This window comes from Anguilla rostrata, chromosome 3 (genome assembly GCF_018555375.3).
Source record: "Anguilla rostrata isolate EN2019 chromosome 3, ASM1855537v3, whole genome shotgun sequence".
Lineage (NCBI taxonomy): Eukaryota > Metazoa > Chordata > Actinopteri > Anguilliformes > Anguillidae > Anguilla > Anguilla rostrata.
The window spans coordinates 49614122-49631314 of record NC_057935.1 but is presented as its reverse complement, the minus strand read 5'-3'; the positions used below and the strand labels follow the sequence as shown (position 1 = coordinate 49631314).

General features: G+C 48.2%; 1 protein-coding gene across 2 annotated transcripts in view; it reads right to left on the bottom strand.

The window, feature by feature from the left end:
* Positions 1 to 1596: 1596 nt before the first annotated feature.
* ppargc1b (peroxisome proliferator-activated receptor gamma, coactivator 1 beta) overlaps positions 1597 to 17193 on the bottom strand; it is a 56953-nt gene continuing 41356 nt past the window's right edge. For both annotated transcript variants that reach the window (XM_064328043.1, XM_064328044.1), the window contains exons 2-12: positions 16872 to 17057; positions 15687 to 15911; positions 13014 to 13136; positions 11149 to 12088; positions 10830 to 10875; positions 10253 to 10317; positions 8843 to 9392; positions 8433 to 8484; positions 8016 to 8134; positions 7775 to 7905; positions 1597 to 7373 (exon numbers count right to left, since the gene is read on the bottom strand). In XM_064328043.1, coding sequence (XP_064184113.1) covers positions 7282 to 7373; positions 7775 to 7905; positions 8016 to 8134; positions 8433 to 8484; positions 8843 to 9392; positions 10253 to 10317; positions 10830 to 10875; positions 11149 to 12088; positions 13014 to 13136; positions 15687 to 15911; positions 16872 to 17057 — 2529 coding nt within the window. In that variant the 3' untranslated portion in view covers positions 1597 to 7281. The remainder of the gene's footprint in view (positions 7374 to 7774; positions 7906 to 8015; positions 8135 to 8432; positions 8485 to 8842; positions 9393 to 10252; positions 10318 to 10829; positions 10876 to 11148; positions 12089 to 13013; positions 13137 to 15686; positions 15912 to 16871; positions 17058 to 17193) is intronic.

Below are 17193 nucleotides of genomic sequence, written 5' to 3'. Positions count from 1 at the left end.
GAAGTGAAAGGTATGTTCAGTTGGATTCAGGTCAGGTGATTGATTTGGCCAATCAAGAACATTCCACTTTTTGGTGCTGAAAAACTCCTTGGTTGCTTTCACTATATATTTTGGGACCATTGCCCTGCTGCAATGTGAAGAACCATCCAACGAGTTTTGAGGCATTTGGCTGGATCTGTGCCAATAAAATGTTTCTGTGCACAGAATTCATCCTGCTGCTGACATCAGCAGTCACCTCATCAATGAAGACAAGTCGTAAGCCAGTTCCAGTGGCAGCCATGTTTGCACAAGCCGTAGCAGTACCTCCACCATGTTTCACAGATGAGGTGGGGGAGCTTTGGATCAGGAGCGCTTCCTTCCTTTCTGCACTTTCCCCTTTCCATCAGTCTGGTACAGGTTAATACTCATCACATCTGTCCATTAGACATTGTTCCAAAACTCTACAGTTTTTAATGCACTTTTTATGTAACTCTAACCTGGCCAATCTGTTCTTGAGGCTTACCAGTGGTTTGCATCTTCGGGTGAACTCTCTGAGGTTGTACTGGTGTAGTCTTCTCTTTATGGTAACCTTTGTCACATATATGCCTACATCCTGGAGGGTGTTCTTGATCTGCTCGGCAGTCGAAAAGGGGTTTTTCTTCAGAGTGGAAAGTACTATTCGGTCATCGACTACGGTGGACGCCTGTGGTTTACCAGGGTTTTGCTATGCTCAACAGTGCATTCTTGCTTCTTAACAATATTTTGGCTATGTCTCTGATCAAATTATTCTTATTAATCCACAAATGCAAATGCCACACCAAGAATCAATTGTTAACCATTTGTTAGTTTTCTTGTGTATGATTTAATGACGCAACAACACACAGGTGACCAAGCCAATTGTCCAATTACTTTTGTTCCCCTAATATGGGGGAACTAGAGGGCAGTTATTCCTATGAGTCACCCAATATGGATTTACATACCTGCAAATTAAACAACAAAAAAGTGTCACTGTCCAAATACAGACTGCATGCAACTGCCAAACAAAATAAAGGGTTTCCGCACAGGTGGGGCTCCAAAGTTAATTAAGCATCCCCAGTTGTGTATTAAGAATCCTGGGCAGGGAGGCCCAGTTGCCCATTATTTTGCCTACCATAGCGAGAGATCTGTTACATTGAAAGAGGAGTAATTATTTGGGCAGGGTTGGCAGGAGCTTCAGTGATTAAGGCTGTATTTCCTAGGTAACAGTGTCTCATTTGATGCAGGCACTGAAGTCCAAGAGAAAGAAAATATCAACTCGGGGTGACTGTAGTCAAAAGCAGATCCTCTTCGACCATGCATCAGCTTAAGAAGCAATGTAAAAGAGACACGGCACAAGCAGGCAGTTTAATCAAGAGTGGTCCATCAAACTTTACAGACGGACACTGGCTGGTGTGGGGTTTCATTTATTTTGGTTACAGATATATAACACAGACACACTCACAAATTTACTTGTGTTATTCAAAATACAGCAGAGGCCTTGAAAATCCATGTGAAAACAAGTAATTTGTGTGTATGCTTGAAACCACTTGCAAACTCATGCTTGTAAAAGGTTCTTAGAACATGACTACAAGACAGGTATGTTGTTCATTAGGATTTTTATTTTTTTGGAGGCAAATCAATGAATATATGTACTTTTTACAGTATATGAGGAACATTTCTACAGTTTAATAATGTAAACAATCTCTCAAGAGAAATGTATTCAGTTTAAAAGGAAGCCATAGTTCTCTTTTTTAAAGTATTTACATGAATTAAAATATAATTTATAACATCAGATAATTTCAGCTATTTTGGTAAAATTATCTATGAAACTAGATTTTAACAATTCAAAAATACTGAAATGCATTTTGTCTCCACAATCTCAAGACATATGAAATCACACGATACAGAGAAGGAACACCATTAAAAGACATCCAAGCTAAGTGGCATATAAATAAAAAAATAAAACCAAATAAAACCAACTTATGTAAAAATATAAAATTTTACTAACTAAATACAGTATACCAAAAAAAGTTAAAAAAGGAAAATCAGGTTGTGAATTTGATAGTCATTAGATGTAAATAGACAAAAAAAAAAAGATAAAAGTGGAAAAACAATATATGCCCTTCATTGTTGATTTTGTTTAAACTAAAGACTTGGTCTGTAAGTCGCGGTATCCAAGACCATGGCAGTCTCTAGCAGTTAGGGGGTTCAAAGACAAGGGTACAATAGATATCATAAGAAACGTACCCCAGTGTGTGAGAAAGTGTTCGCTACACGCTTCAGGGTAGCACAGACATTTTCAAGCAATTCACATTTGGAAAGCTGTGATTAGCAGGGAATGGGATAAAATAGCCATTCCAATATTGCAAGACCTTCCACGTGTCCACAGGGGAAATACTTAAAATTGTGTTTTATTTTATGTGATTATGAACATTTCATTGTAGTAATTACAAAAAAATAAAATGAGGGTCAATCAGTTTGATTGCAATGCTCACAAATAGATTTATGTGGCACTCATATTTGGTGCCAAAATCAAAGGGTGTTTTTGGTCAGCTTGTCTCAACTTGTTTCTTGTAATTTCTGAAGTGAAAAGTGGAGAGACATTTTGCATTTGAGGAGGGTTCCCTTTGGAAGTATTTAGATTTGGATTCGTTCTTGACCTACACTCTGCAGATCGATGGTAGTTATTGAAATGTGTTTAAGTTCCTTAAAACACAGAAGAAAATGGTCAACATCAAAGTTTTCTATAAGAAATTATATATTCATCTATATCTATCTACACACACACAAATATATATATTTATATATATACGTATATACTGTTTATAATATGGCTGTATTGAAAAAAGTATAATTATTTCAGTAATTAATAAAACATACGGTTTTTTAAAGATTTAACTGTACCGATAAAAGCTACGGATAGCTTTCTTTCCCCCTATTATTATTATTATTATTACTATTAAGGCTTTCCTTGAGAGATTCTCATCTGTCCTTTGTATTCTCAAGTTTCCTGATGGAACTTCATAACCTCTCTAGCCAGGCGAAAAGCACGAGAACTGTTTTCTTCAGCTTGAAAAAGCGATGTTCTCTCAAGAGACCACGCGAGATACCAGCGACCACTAAAAATGAAGCCAAAAGGAATCAACTCAACCTCGTATGCCATCACGCGTGGCAAAAATTTACCAAGACTGAAATCATTTTTAAAAAAGCATTTCCCACTCTTTAGAAGAGGCGTTAAATATTTTTTTGTTTTGAGTTTTTTTAAAACTTTGTTTTGAGGTGTGAACTATATGGCATGACCCCATTTTATTTTAATTTTCTTCAGTATCTACAGCAGTCTATAACTTACAGTACAAGATCTGTTCTGAATCTTTTCAAATGTAACCTTCCGCCCATACGAAAGGCCTACTTTATATAGATCACGTATTGCATTTTGATTGCTTTTTTAAAAATAAAAAAAAACTAAATCTCTTTCTAAAAATATAAACTCATAAAAAGAAATAAGCTAATATTTGTAAAGGGTTAATTTTTTATTAATTTTTTTTTTTTTTTTAACACCAGTGTTCGACTTGTGAAGCCTATTAAAATTATATTCCCTTCAGTTATTCTCGGTATCGAACGTTTTCCCCTTGCTTTTCCAAAATGATTCCTTTCTGCTCTCTTTGATTAATATAACCCTGATCCATCACCTTTACACGCTGAAATCTACAAATTGATGTAGAGCATGACACACTTCATGTTAACTCTTGGCATAGTTCTATATACATACCACATATATAAGCCATTACAACAAGATTAAATCATGTAAACCAGCACATTCTCTCACTATTTAGAAGTATACATACTAAGCACAAATAGTCATTCAGCCCTGTATGTGATCCATATTGATTTAGATGACACCACTCATCCGTTTACAGTATGTATAACACTAAATATTTGTGTTTTGCTTTTAGTTAAGTTTAGTAACCTACAAGGGTAAGCCAGGAAGGCACATCCTGATAGGGTACTCCTAACACTGAATAAGGCGCCTTTGTACTTAGTGTGCGTTCTAGTAAAGTAGAAGGAGAATCCGTTGATGTAAACATTCAATTTGTATACAGTCAGGTCCATAAGTATTTGGACAGTGACACAATTTCCATCATTTTGGCTCTGTACGCCACCACAATGGATTTGAAATGAAACAATCAAGGTGTGATTTAAGTGTAGACTTTCAGCTTTAATTTAAGGGTTTCGTCAAAAATATTGTATGAACAATGTAGGAATTACAACCATTTTTATACATAGCCCCCCCCCCCAATTTTAGGGGCTCAAAAGTAATTGGACAAACTAACAATCATAAATTAAATTGTCATTTTTACTACTTGGTTGCAAATCGTCCGCAGTCAATCACTGCCTGAAGTCTTGAACCCATATACATCACCAGACGCTGGGTTTCTTCCCTGGTGATGCTCTGCCAGGCCTCTACTGCAGCTGTCGCCAGTTCCTGCTTGTTCTTAGGGCGTTTTGCCTTCAGTTTTGCCTTCAGCAAGTGAAATGCATGCCCAATTGCATTCAGGTCAGGTGATTGACCTGGCCATTGAAGAACATTCCACCTCTTTGCCTTAAAAAAGTCTTGGGTTGCTTTCGCAGTATGCTTCGGGTCATTGTCCATCTGCATTGTGAAGCGCCGTCCAATGAGTTTTGAAGCATTTGGCAGAATCTGAGCAGATAATATAGCCCTATACACTTCACAACTCATCCTGCTGCTTTTGTCAGTAGTCACATCGTCAATAAATACAAGGGAACCAATTCCAGTGGCAGCCATACACGCCCATGCCATAACACTACCTCCACCATGCTTCGCAGATGAGGTGGTATGCCTTGGATAATGAGCAGTTCCCTTCTCCATACTCTTCTCTTCCCATCATTCTGGTACAAGTTGACCTTTGTCCCATCTGTCCATAGGATGTCGTTCCAGAACTGTACAGGCTTTTTTAGATGTTTTTTGGCAAACTATAATCTGGTCTTCCTGTTTTTGAGGCTTACCAATGGTTTACATCTTGTGGTAAACCCTCTGTATTTACTCTGATTAAGTTTTCTCTTGATTGTTGACTTTGACACAGATACACCTACCTCCTGGAGGGTGTTCTTGATCTGGCCAACTGTTGTGAAGGGGTATTTCCTCACCAGGGAAAGTATTCTTCTGTCATCCACTACAGTTGATATTGAGAGTTAACAGCAACAGATTCCAGAGGAAAATGCCACACTTGAAATCAATTCTAGACCTTTTGTCTGCTTACTTGTAAATGAAATAATGAGGGAATAACACACACCTGGCCATGGAACAGCTGAGCAGCCAATTGTCCAATTACCTTTGGTCCTTTAAAAAGGGGGGGACCACATATAAAAAGTGCTGTAATTCCTACACCGTTCACCCGTTTTGTAAATACCTTCAAATTAAAGCTGAAGGTCTGCACTCTGAGCTCATATTCATTATTGAATTTCAACTCCAATATGCTGTGGTAGACAGCTAAAATAACAGTAACTTTGTCAATGTCCAAATATTTATGAACCTGACTGTATGTTTTCTGTAGAGGAAACTGGATGGGGGAAAATGGGGAAAGACAGGGTACGTCAGTCAGAGAAGCTGGCTGTTTAAAATGGCCCCACATGCAGGGCTGGACTGTGCAGAACTGAGGAGTCAGAGGGGGTTTACAGGGACGGGTTCGTGAAGAGAAAACAAACCAAACAAAACAACAAAAACAGAAAAGGGGGGGGAGGGAAAATGTATTCTCTCCCACCACACTACAGGGTTTGAATTCCCCTGGTTCCCTAGCAACAGCAGCACCCCGACACACCACAAGACACAGACAACACTTGGATACACCTGGTTATAAGGTTGAGAGTCAAAAAACAGACAACGGACACAGTTAAGATTTTAGCCACAAAGCAAGTGCTTATGAGCAAAGACAAAAAAAAAGCTGTCTTTCACCCATCAAGAAGAAAGAGCTTGGAAATGAGAAAGAGAGATAGAGAGAGAGGCTGTAAACGAGGTAGAGACACCACTCTGATTCCTAACAGAGGGCATTCTAGACTCAGAAGTTCTGGAAACAGTCTAGCATTCCAAGTTTACCACCACCCGCAGTCATCTCTAGGATGCAGTGTGTCCTCTAAGTCAGCCAAATCAGAAGAGAAAGTAGTACCACTGTAAAAGGGCTGTGGAGGCTCCGCCCCCTGGCCTGTGCTGCTGGATGTGTTTCAGGAAGAGGCTCTGAAGCAGGGCGAATGCACCACAGACAAGGAAGTCTGGGTAATAACCAAATGCAGGGACTATACATTCAGAACAATGTAACATTCCAATCAACCAAGGTATGCAGGTTTTCTTTTTAGATAACCAGAGGAGAAAAATGCCTTTGGGCATTTTATTGTAATGACTAATCTGAGGCCCTGAATTATCCGGTAAAAATAAGTTATTATTTTTATTATTATTATGAAAGGATGCACTGCTTTCAAAGGCAGTTTAAAATACAGGCTAAATCCAGACTGAATTGTAGTTCTCCCAGAATCCAGTATTGCTAATTGAAACTACAAGAGGGAACACTGGTCCTGGGTTTCATTTGCCCCTCAAGATACAGTCCACAGCAGCCAGCAGGAGAGCCAATCGCACGTCAATCACAGGTGGAAACAAGAAAGAACATTACCTCGTTACAAGTGCATAGATGAAATCAAGGAAGCACTAAAATTACAAGATTTTTTTTTCCTTTTAAACTTGTAAACTAAGTTCTCATTAATTTTTTTGTTGTTTTTAACTTTTCTCATTTTCAGCACACACAGAATTACATCCACAATTTGCTATGATAAAGCCGTTTTTGTTTTTGTTTTTGTCACATACTATACGACTAAATGGCGAACGTGGCTTGCAGCTCCACCAGTAGTTACCAAGGGATACAAAAAAAACACACGCACGCTCACTCACACAAACACACACACACACACACATCACAACAGCCAGTGGGAGGAGCAAGGTTTGCTACGTAGCCCCGCCCTCCCTTAGCAGGGCGGTGATGTCATAAACACACAGGGAAGCAGCTTCTGTGTTCAGAGTGCATTTTTTTCTTTTTGTTTCTAGATTCTTTTTTTTTTGTAGTTGTTATTGTTCTGGAACCCTCCCCCTCCTCAAATCCTCAGTTGAAAGAGACAAGGTCTGCTTCTTATTCCAATGTTAAAAATGTAAACAGTAAGAGAGGTGCCTTGGTTGAGGTACTGAGGCGAGTCCCAGGGCCGGGACCATAAGGCGCTCTCCTCTCAGCGATGCAGGCTCCTCTGCGCCTCCTTCAGGAGGGTGTCGAAATCCAGGGCGTCGTACTTGCTCTTCACCGGGCCTGGACCTGCCTCGTCTGGAGAAACACATACACACACACACACACACATGCAACGGTCAGCATTGCTACCTCATTGCTTCGTCTCTCCTGTCACTCATCACAACACAGCTCCGCCCACTCATCGCATCATCGCTCATTAGCGAAGGCTGTCTGATCAAACTGTGCGCTGGTGGGCGTCAATTATGATCCTTTCCTGTGTTCCACACACAAGCATTACAGCAGCAATTAAATTAATTTTCACAACTCAAGACAGATGATTTAAGCTGTCGTGAACTTTGTAGGGAGGCAAAAAAAAAAGGAAAGGTAATTTTTTAATTGGCCATGCTCAAGCGAGACCTCGGACTCAATCATTTTTTCTGAAACTCGCGGCCCCGTCGGTGATTTACCGCCGCCCTCCTGACCCGTAAAAGCCATACCCAGGTCTATGTAGCGCTTCCTGCAGAACCGCCGCGGGCCACTCCGGGCATTCTGCGCGGGTGGGTCCCGCCTGCGCCGCAGCCCCTGGCCACTAGGGGGCCCGAGGAAGGTGATGACGCCACAGCGCTCGCTGCAAGGACAACAGAGGGAGAGATTTAACGCGGGCCGCGCTTCCTCCTCGCTCCGTTAGCGCGCGGGGGGGGGGTGTGACCAGGACGCAGGGGGCGGAGCAGAACCTACTCGTTCTTAGTGATGATCTTGCAGTCGTCCGGCTCGCCGAAGGCCTGGAAGCGTCTGCGCAGCATCGCCTGGGTGACGCCGCTCGGCAGGTTGTGGATGTAGAACACGCGGCAGTCCTCCTGGGCAACGGAACCACGGAAACCGTCGGTCAGGACAGACCGCACTGCACGGAGCATGACTCGGCTTCTTCATACGGACACCATGACATACAACCCTCACGCAATGGAACATTCCGGAAAGCCCACGGCAGCTTTAACTCATTACACTACACACATTACATTGTCGCATTACACGTGACTATCTGACATGCACGTTTTTGAACGCGTGGCAAATTGCTGGTCAGAAATTTCCCCCAAACTTTCGATTTGCCTCGTTCGATGTGCTGTCGAAGCCCCACGCTTTGTCAGTCGGACTTACGTTAACTTTACTCCTCAGCTTGTCCCCGTAGCAGGTCCCCAGGTTCTCACAGCTGCTGAGACAAAAAGGAGACGGTTAGCGGTGTTTACTGGCAACCGCCAGCGGGAGACGGTAAACAATTATCCTGTTTAACTGACCGTAGCCCTGAGGCAAACGGTGAACACTTCTGGTCTTTGAGGGACGGACTCCCACAGGGGTTTAGTGTTATCTTTCAATTAGCTACTACTCCGGGCTTACGGCCTGAACACCCACTGAGTCAAATTCAACTGAGAAAGAAAGAGCTATGGCAGAACACCAGCAGACTCCCCCCCCCCACAGGACTTTAATGGTTCGCTCCAGTTTTATATGGAGAACAAAGCCTTTGAGTGTTAAATACACACAGAAGTGAGTGAGAGGGGGGTTTTCTGTACCTGAAACTGAGCTTGCTGCTGGAGGAGTGGGGCAGACAGCAGGACGTGCAGGGGGCGTGGAGGTTCGGGGAGGAGGGCCGCGGGGAGCACCCTGCGCTCTCCTCCGTGTTGCGGGGCGATAAGGCTTGGGGCGACGCCGAGCGGGGGGACGCCGTCCCGCCCCCCTGGCCGCACAGGTAATCCGGGAGCTTGGAGAAGAGCTTCTCCTCGCTCAGGCAGCCGCCCGCCCAGCTCCCCTCCTCCTCCTCCTCCTCCTCCTCCTCCTCCTCCTCCCCGCAGGAGGGGGCGGGTCTCTTGCGGCTCTCCCCCAGGCCCTGCAGGCAGTAGTCGTGGTCCCCGAACGCCCGGCGCGCCGCGCCCTTGGCCTCCCGCTCGCTGGCCTGGCCCATCCGCCGCAGCTGGGCGTACAGCTCCGTCTGCTCCGGAAGCTTCCGGGAGGCCGGCGCCCGAGACGCCCAGAAACCCTTGGGGGGGGACTCCCCCTTCCCCTCCGGCTTGAAGAGCTCGTCCTCGGCGGGCTTGTGCGGGGGGGTGGTGGGAGGAGTCAGCCCTGAAAATACAATCCCGACATCAAGTCAGCCTCCTGCCCCTTCACCGAGCCGCGTCGCCACGCAGTGCCGTCAAAAACGCCGTTCGGCACATCCAGAACCAGTCCTAACACGTTATTTTTTTTGTTAACGTCTTTGTTTAATTTTTTTGGCACCAGAAACTGAGCAAAATGATGAAAAGACAAGAAGCTATTTTTCTGTTTCTCAAGGTTTTCGAAATGCGAAAATAAAAAGTATCACCACTGTAACAAAAATAAAACACACATTTATCGCACTGGAACGGTTCTCTGCATGATAACACTGCACATACGCTCTCACAGAACGGATGAGAGGAGCACATGCACTGCCTTGCTGCTCAGATGCACTCCTACTCAGCTTTCACAGACAAAACGTCTCAATACCCTCCTATCCGTTCAGAGGAGTTAAATGCCTCAGTGCTTCCTATCATGCCCCTTGCATACAATGCAAAACATCTTATGGATAAGTGCATATGTCCTTTTTAAAGCAGGGGTTCATATGTAAATAAATGTCCTTCATCCAAAGCCTCGTATGTCCAGATATCCCCGATTCTCAACATTTACGGTTTTCTTACAGGAAGTGCAAGAAAACGAACGGGGTATCCATTTCAAACGCGTGCAACCAATCGGACACGGTACAGTAGCACGGCAGCTAGCATTTCTGTCCCTAAACAAAGCTTTCGTCGCAGCTAAGCCCCCTCTGAATGGAGCTGAGAGGGTATTAAGTTGCAGCTGAGCCGGGGCAGGTGATGCGGGTTTAAACCCGGCTCAGGAACATCGGACCGGTTGTCAGGGGAGGGGATGGCAGGCGCAGCAATCAACACCGACTCAAAGCACAACATTACCTGCTGTGCCACACAGCTCCACGCTGAGCGTCTGCTCAAAGGCCTTGTTGGCAAACTGTGTGTCTCTGATCATGGGGAAAGAGAGAGAGATTGCAGAGTCATCATCACGGGTTCGAGGACTGGCGAGAGAAAGGAAAATTCTAACTGCTGCTACTTTTGCGGCATACTGAAGCTTTTCTGAGGGGGGGTTGGGGAGGTGGAGGGAGGGGGGGGGGTAATTTAGTCTCTGTCTGTCTTTAGTTATTATCACAGCGATGAGCATCAGAATTATTTTAACAGGAGCCAGTGACTAGCGGTGAGGTCTGCTTACATCACCCAGCCCTACGTCGCTGTGAAAGGCTAGCGGCGCGCTCGGGGACGCTACAAACGCCCGCGGGCAAAATACCTGCCTGCGGGCACGAAGCCGTCGTTTACTTTACAATCACGCGGCGTATAGCGTGGAACCCCAACCGCTACAATTTTGTACATGTGGGGATAAGAGGGGAAGGGAAAGGGGGGGGGTGGGGGGGGGTTCCACAATTTCACATGAGCAGTGCGTTTAGCATGGCTAAAGTACTGGAGGAGCATGGACACAAACCCTGTTGATTTGGGAGTCAGCGGCAGACAGAGGCAGGCACGTTTCTCTGCAATCAGAACAACAGAAGAGTCATTGGCACGGCCGTCCGAGCTACATGCATGGTCAGAGATCAGCACAGTAGGAATCAGCCAAAGGCGTGCAAACACCACGCCTTTGTGGCCGCTGCTCCGCACGGAGCGCAGGAAAGCAGCGGCTCAACTGATGTCTCAGGTCGTAAGGTAAATAACAAATGGAGCCATGTACGGAAGTCTGGTTTAGACTGACTGGCCTGCTGGTGTGTGTGGGGGGGGGGGGGGGGGAGACGGGCGGGCGCTTTTACCGTTGAGGCTCCAGGGCGGCTCGGTCGCTGCCGTCTTCCGGTCGTCGGCCTTGCAGGGCGTCCTGCCGTGGACCGCCTCCTCCGCTGGGTGACGCCGGGCGGTCTCCGCCTCCGCGCCGTGTCGCCAGGAGACGAGCTCCGCCCCCGCCCGGCCCCTCTTGGAGAAGCGGCCGGGGAAGGACGCCAGGCGGCGCGAGCGGCGCACAGAGAAGGTGGTGTCCCCCGCCTCCGGCTCTCTGGCCGCTTTGGGCCCGTCGGGGCCCGCCCCCGGGGCCCCGCCGTCCCGCGGGCCCGTGGGGCCGGAGTCTTTGAGCTCCGGTTTGCCCGGGCGGGGCACCGGCTCCCCCCGCCCCTCCTGGGCCCCCGCCCCCCCGCAGCGGGAGTACGGGGGGCTGTGGAGCCTGTAAGGCTTGCTGACGTCGAAGGAGTCGACCGTCTCCAGCAGCTCCCGGAGGAGAGAGTGCCCTTTGACCTCGCGTCTGCGCGCGAAGGCCGGGCGGGGGCGGGGGGCGGCGGCCCTGTGGCAGGCGGGGGCGGGGCCGGGCCGGGAGGGCGGGGCCTCGGGCCTGGCCCGCCGGGCGAAGCCCTGGCACTCGCGGTCCCTGCGGTCCCAGCCGGCCTGCTTGCGGGTGGGCAGGCAGTACGTGTGCATGTACGTGATGAGCTCCACCACCGAGCGGAGCTCCTTCTCCGAGGAGAACTGAGGCGCGCCCGCCGCCGCCACCGCCGCCGCCGAGCTCTCGTCCTCGCTGGCCGACTCATCCCCTTCCTCTTCCTCCTCCTCCTCGTCGTCGTCCTCCTCCGAGTCGCTCTCGTCCTCGGTGTCGGCGGGGGGCGTGTCCTCGGCGTCCGCCGTGGTGGTCAGGTGACGGTGGAGCTCTGTGCAGGGGCGGCCCGCCGGCCTGACCGCGCGGGGCTTGCGCTCCTGCGTGCGCTCGCACTGAGAGAGAGAGAGAGAGCGGCGCGTCACGCACACACGCCTCCGCGCGCCCAGCCATCCGCTGGGCTCTGCGTTTTCCCATGAGCACCACAGCAGCTACGAGGATAACAACATCACCCCTACGCTTTCACTGTAAGCTATCAATTCCCCAATTACCATGCTGAAGAAGCGGCAGGGCATGACTACAGCGGATTCACGCCCAAACACTACACTACCCCAAAGCCCCAGCGCACTTTCATTAACGTTGAGTCACCGCGAGGCTTGCGGTGTGGGAGGGCTCTTCCGTTTCACCTGAACTGAACCAGGGTGAAGAGAGAGGGGCGGAGCCATAACATGGCCCCTCCTTCACCTGCAATTCAAACCACGGGCTGCGGGGTCCGCCCTCCTTCGGCCTATTAGAGTTAGAGGCTACAGCCATCTGCTGCAGGATCGGCCTATCGGAGTTAGAGGCTGCAGCCATCTGCTGCAGGAAAGCCCCGGGCAGCTGTAATGTCGCACATTTTCCGCGTCCATCACAACAGGCAGGAGAGCAGGGAAGAAACAGGAACACAGGAGCCAGCGAGTCTCTGCATTTAAAATCTGCTTCCCCCCTCTCCCTCCGCCCCCCCCCCCCACAGCTAATGCAGCAGGCCTCCCAACACACAGAACACCGTCACGCTGCCCGTGACTGAAATGTGAAACCGCGGAGGTTTTTTCCCTGTGCTTCCGCGTCTTTCTCCCGTAGTTTTGCCTGTTCAGGTAACTGCAGGCCACGCCGGGCCACCCGAGGCCAGGGGACGGGGCAGAACGCTCTCCGCAGCAACAGAGACAATCGAACAGATAAGACCCTGGCCCGCCAATCAATACCTCCCCGTTTATGATTAGGAACGCGTTTCCCCGGTGGCGCTCTCCGCCCTGACGGGAGCGGGGCGGTTTCCCAACTCACCTTAACCAAAGGTCTCAGCGGCTTAAGGTACTGGCTCCTGTTGCTATGGCGATGCGTGCCGCCCTCTTTGTGCATTTCAATGCTCACAGGCACGTTTGGGGGGGACAGCAGGAGCTTTTTCAGCTGCAAAGGGAAGGGGGGGGGGGGGGTGAGGGGGAGGAAGGAGAAGGTTCGGGACAACTGTAATTAACGGGCCTGTCGGTCCTGGTCGCAGTGCATTGCATCAACAACACGTCTCCGCAGAGCAAACGGCACGTAGCGCGACACCCCTAGCCTACACTGCGCTAAAGGTCAGAGGTCGTATAGCCCTCTCCAGACACCTTCCTGTGTATTTCATTTGATTGCAAAACGCCTCTTTCAAAACGTCGAGGCTCCCTAAGGTTCCGAGTCTGCTTAAGAAAAAGGGGAAGACGTAATTCAGCTCCGATCGGTGAGTTCGGCACACCGGCATACATGTAAAAAATGGAGAAGTGCCCTCTGTCCGCCAGACTGACGCGAGCATATGGAAGAAGAAGAGAAGCCGAATGTTTGCAGTATTCCATCCGGCCATTACAAGCCGGCGGGCGCTTTAACAGCTCGAGGGTCAGCTCTAAGATGTTTCTGGATAAACGAGAGGGGGGGGGGACAGAATAACGCAGATTGAACTGGCGCACATGTGCCAACTTGGCAGGCCGCTCAATGGCGCGTCTCAGCGTCCATTGAGAAATGTGAAGGGCGCGGAGGGGCTTTCAAACTCGGCGCACAAAACGGTTTGGCAGGCCGGGGAAACGCAAAGAAAGCCGGCGCTTGGCTGGTCTGCTTCCTGCTCTTCCCCCCCCCGCTCAATGCCCTCCTTGTTCCGCGAGCACTCTGACCTCAGCCCGGGAGCTGCCCGGCAATTATAGCTGCGGGCAGCAGGGGGCGCCGTGAGTCACTAACGACGCTGCTCGAGCCCCTGGAGCGGCAGGACGGCGGCGGTCCGTGAAGCGGGGAAAGCCGGCGGTGGACGGGCGCTCGCTGCGCAATTATGCTCGTCAACTGAGGGAAGAATACATCGACGTGTGTGTGTGTGTGTGCGTGTGCGTGTGCATGTGTGTGTTGTACACACGTGTGTGTACCTGTGTGCATCTGTCTCAGAGTGAGAGAGGGGGCATTTCTTCTAAAACACTAAAAAGATACTGACATCCTATCCTGAGTTTTAACCTCAATCTCTTCCAATATAGCTTAAAAAACATATTAACAAATGCAACAAAAAAAAACATCATCCAAAGAAGTCAATTATAATGAGACAAGCTGAAGGAACACTTTGGGCATGTCCGTTGTGCTTCTACTGTCAGAAAGTATATTCTTTATAAAGTTCTGAAGGCAAATTGAAAAATTTGAGGTAGGTACTCTTGTCTCAAACTCTTGCCTTGCCTCTTAACAGTTCTGACTGAACCACTGCAAGTACAGATTGCAGACAAGTTCCTTTATTTGGCATAAATTGTCTCATTCTCCTAGTACCAACAACTGTTTTAGCACAATGCACTGTTTTATGTGGCTTTTTTCACTCAGTTGAAAAAGATTACTCTTTTCTGAGCTTTTCCCCTGTTGTTTCTCATTTCTTAATGCTTACCTCTCATTATAGCTTTTTCTCCTGTTCCTTTTATGACCAAATAAGCTGCTAAATATCAGTGGTGAAAATGTAGGTAGGCAGCTACAGTGCTGGATTCATGGCTGAGACACAAAGAAGGCTTTGTAACCTTTAAACAATGTGCTTCACTGCAGGCCTTTTGATCAAATCCCAAGTTTGCAGCCTACTTTTGAAAATGAAGTACCAATTTGAAACTACATTACTTCAATGTTGACCACACTGCTACAAGAGGAATGAGACAATAGTAGCACAAGGGATCATGGGAAAGCATTATATCACATTGGCGATCTGGGTTAAAACAATATGCAAAAACATTTTTTCCATGTTACGTAAGAACGCGAAATGTTTCTCAGTTGTTAATTGAAAACACTAGCAAACATATATAGAGGGAGGGTCAGGAAAAAAACAATATAAATCTCTTTATTTTCCCTGGAAGTGAGATTCTGAGAAGTGATACAGGAGAGACAGAGAAAGATGGGGGGCCCCCCACAGAGCGCTGAGAACTCCGCTGGGGGAACAAGGGGGGGGGGGGGGCAGCGTGAGAGGGGGGTCAGGCAGGAGGCAGGGACCAAAGGACGGGGAACAAGGCTACTCTGCAGCAGCTGAGAACTGCACTGTCACCAATGGAGGAAAACTGGGACCTAGAAGCAGAAGCAAATGGCAAGAGACAGAAAAAGGAAGAGAGAGAGAGGGATACAGAACGGAAGAGAGGAGACAAGAGTACGCAAGAGAGGTTGAAAGAGGGAGAAAGAAAAAGAGAGAGGGTGAGAAAGAGGGGAAGAAAGAGTTATGGGGAACAAAAAGACTGCTACAGGTCAAAGAGTTAGGTCCCTTGCCTACAAGGGTCAAGAGAGAAGTGGGTAGAGGGAGTGGGGGGGTTGGTTCACTGGGGTGATCCGGTTACCTGCCTGAAAAAAGGGATCTTATTAGAGCGATTGCTAAAAGAATAAAATAAGGCCAAAATGAGAAAAATTCAGACCTTTGTTGCCTATCATACCCATGCTGTGGGGTAGTCAGAGGCCCATCCAATTCCACCTTAAACAGGAAGGAAGGGTTCTTACTAGAGACGGGTCTTCTGTCTCTGGACTGAGGGACCCTGGAAAGAGCTCACTTCCCAGGGGGAGGTCTTCCTCCTCCTCCTCCTCCTCATTCTCCTCCTCATCCTCATCATCAGGACCCTCCCCCAGCGAGGGGAACACAGACAGACCCCCCACCTCGTCCTCCACCATCTCGTCCAGGCTGTCTGTAAGTGCAGCCAGCAGTGCTGCATTTTCTTCCTCTTCTATCTGCAGGGGGCGAGAGAGAGCAACAGGGGACTGTGAGGCACTAACCACAAACATGCCGTGTGGGGGCAGACGGGGGGGTGGATCTTTTGGAATCAGGCGAGTCGCACTGGCAGCAGCGCCATCGCGAGGGGTCGAGGGAGGGCAGGGGGACGGGGCAGAACAGGGGCAGGACGTCTTCACACCGACGGGCTGAATGAGGGCGCCTTGCATCGCAGTTTGCGGCCCCGTGTGGAGGTGGTCTAAGCAAAGGTGTGGTTTATCTCGTATAGTTTAGTAACGTTCTGAAGGTTAATTGAATCAGGCTTTCGGATCGATGGCTTCCCGCCGTCATCCTAAAACAAGACCCTGTGGGAATATATCTCATTCAGATTCTCCCAAGAAATCAATCGCGAAGGGAGATTCTGAAGAAGAGGCTGGAAGCGAAGGGGCGTCAATGGCCTCAAAGACGAGAAGCCACACTAATATTCAACCCTGAGAAATTTCTGATCAATACAAAGCGTCAACTCGATAAGTAGCTCAAGTTCCATGAAGACAAGGGCAGAAATGAATTTCGTCTACATGGATGCTACATGGATATTGGTTAGCCTCTGCCTTATACATGAGTTAATTTGCTTGTCCACAAGCAACAGTTTAAAGCTGGCACTGAACACAGGCACTAACCTACATAATACATGCATAGGTTAATCCAATCATCTGTACCCCCCATCCCCCCAAACTATCCAGATGAAGACCAGTGGACCTATGCACACTGCAGAGAGGCATCAAACTAAGACACTGCCATTAGACAGCAGAACTTTTGAAAACAATTAGAGACCACTTCCTCCTGTGCTTTTGTAGAAGAATGTGTCAAAGCTATGACCTTTCAGTGGACAGGACCTATCGTCTACTGATCCTAACAAGTTCCAAAATGAAATTACAGGGGACGGATGAGCATTCCGGAACATTCCAGCCCACTCTTACCTCTAAGAACTCAGGGTCTCCTGTGCTGTACTGGATGGAGGCAGGGGAGGCGTCTGACTGGTCATTGCACCAGGGGAGCTCGCTGAGACAGTTGACGGAATCAAAATCACTGGCGTACAGCTGAGAGAGGTCGATGTCGGGGAAGTCAGTATCCAGATGGTCAGAACTGACCTCCTCCTCCCCATACTGCGAGAGAGAGAGAGAGAAAGGGAGAAGAGAGAGAGAGAGAGGGGGGGAGAGAGAAGGAGAGGTGAGATTAACGCCCATAACCCGTCCATCATCATGTTCTTTCAACCCAGCTGGCTGCCAAAACTTTAGTTTA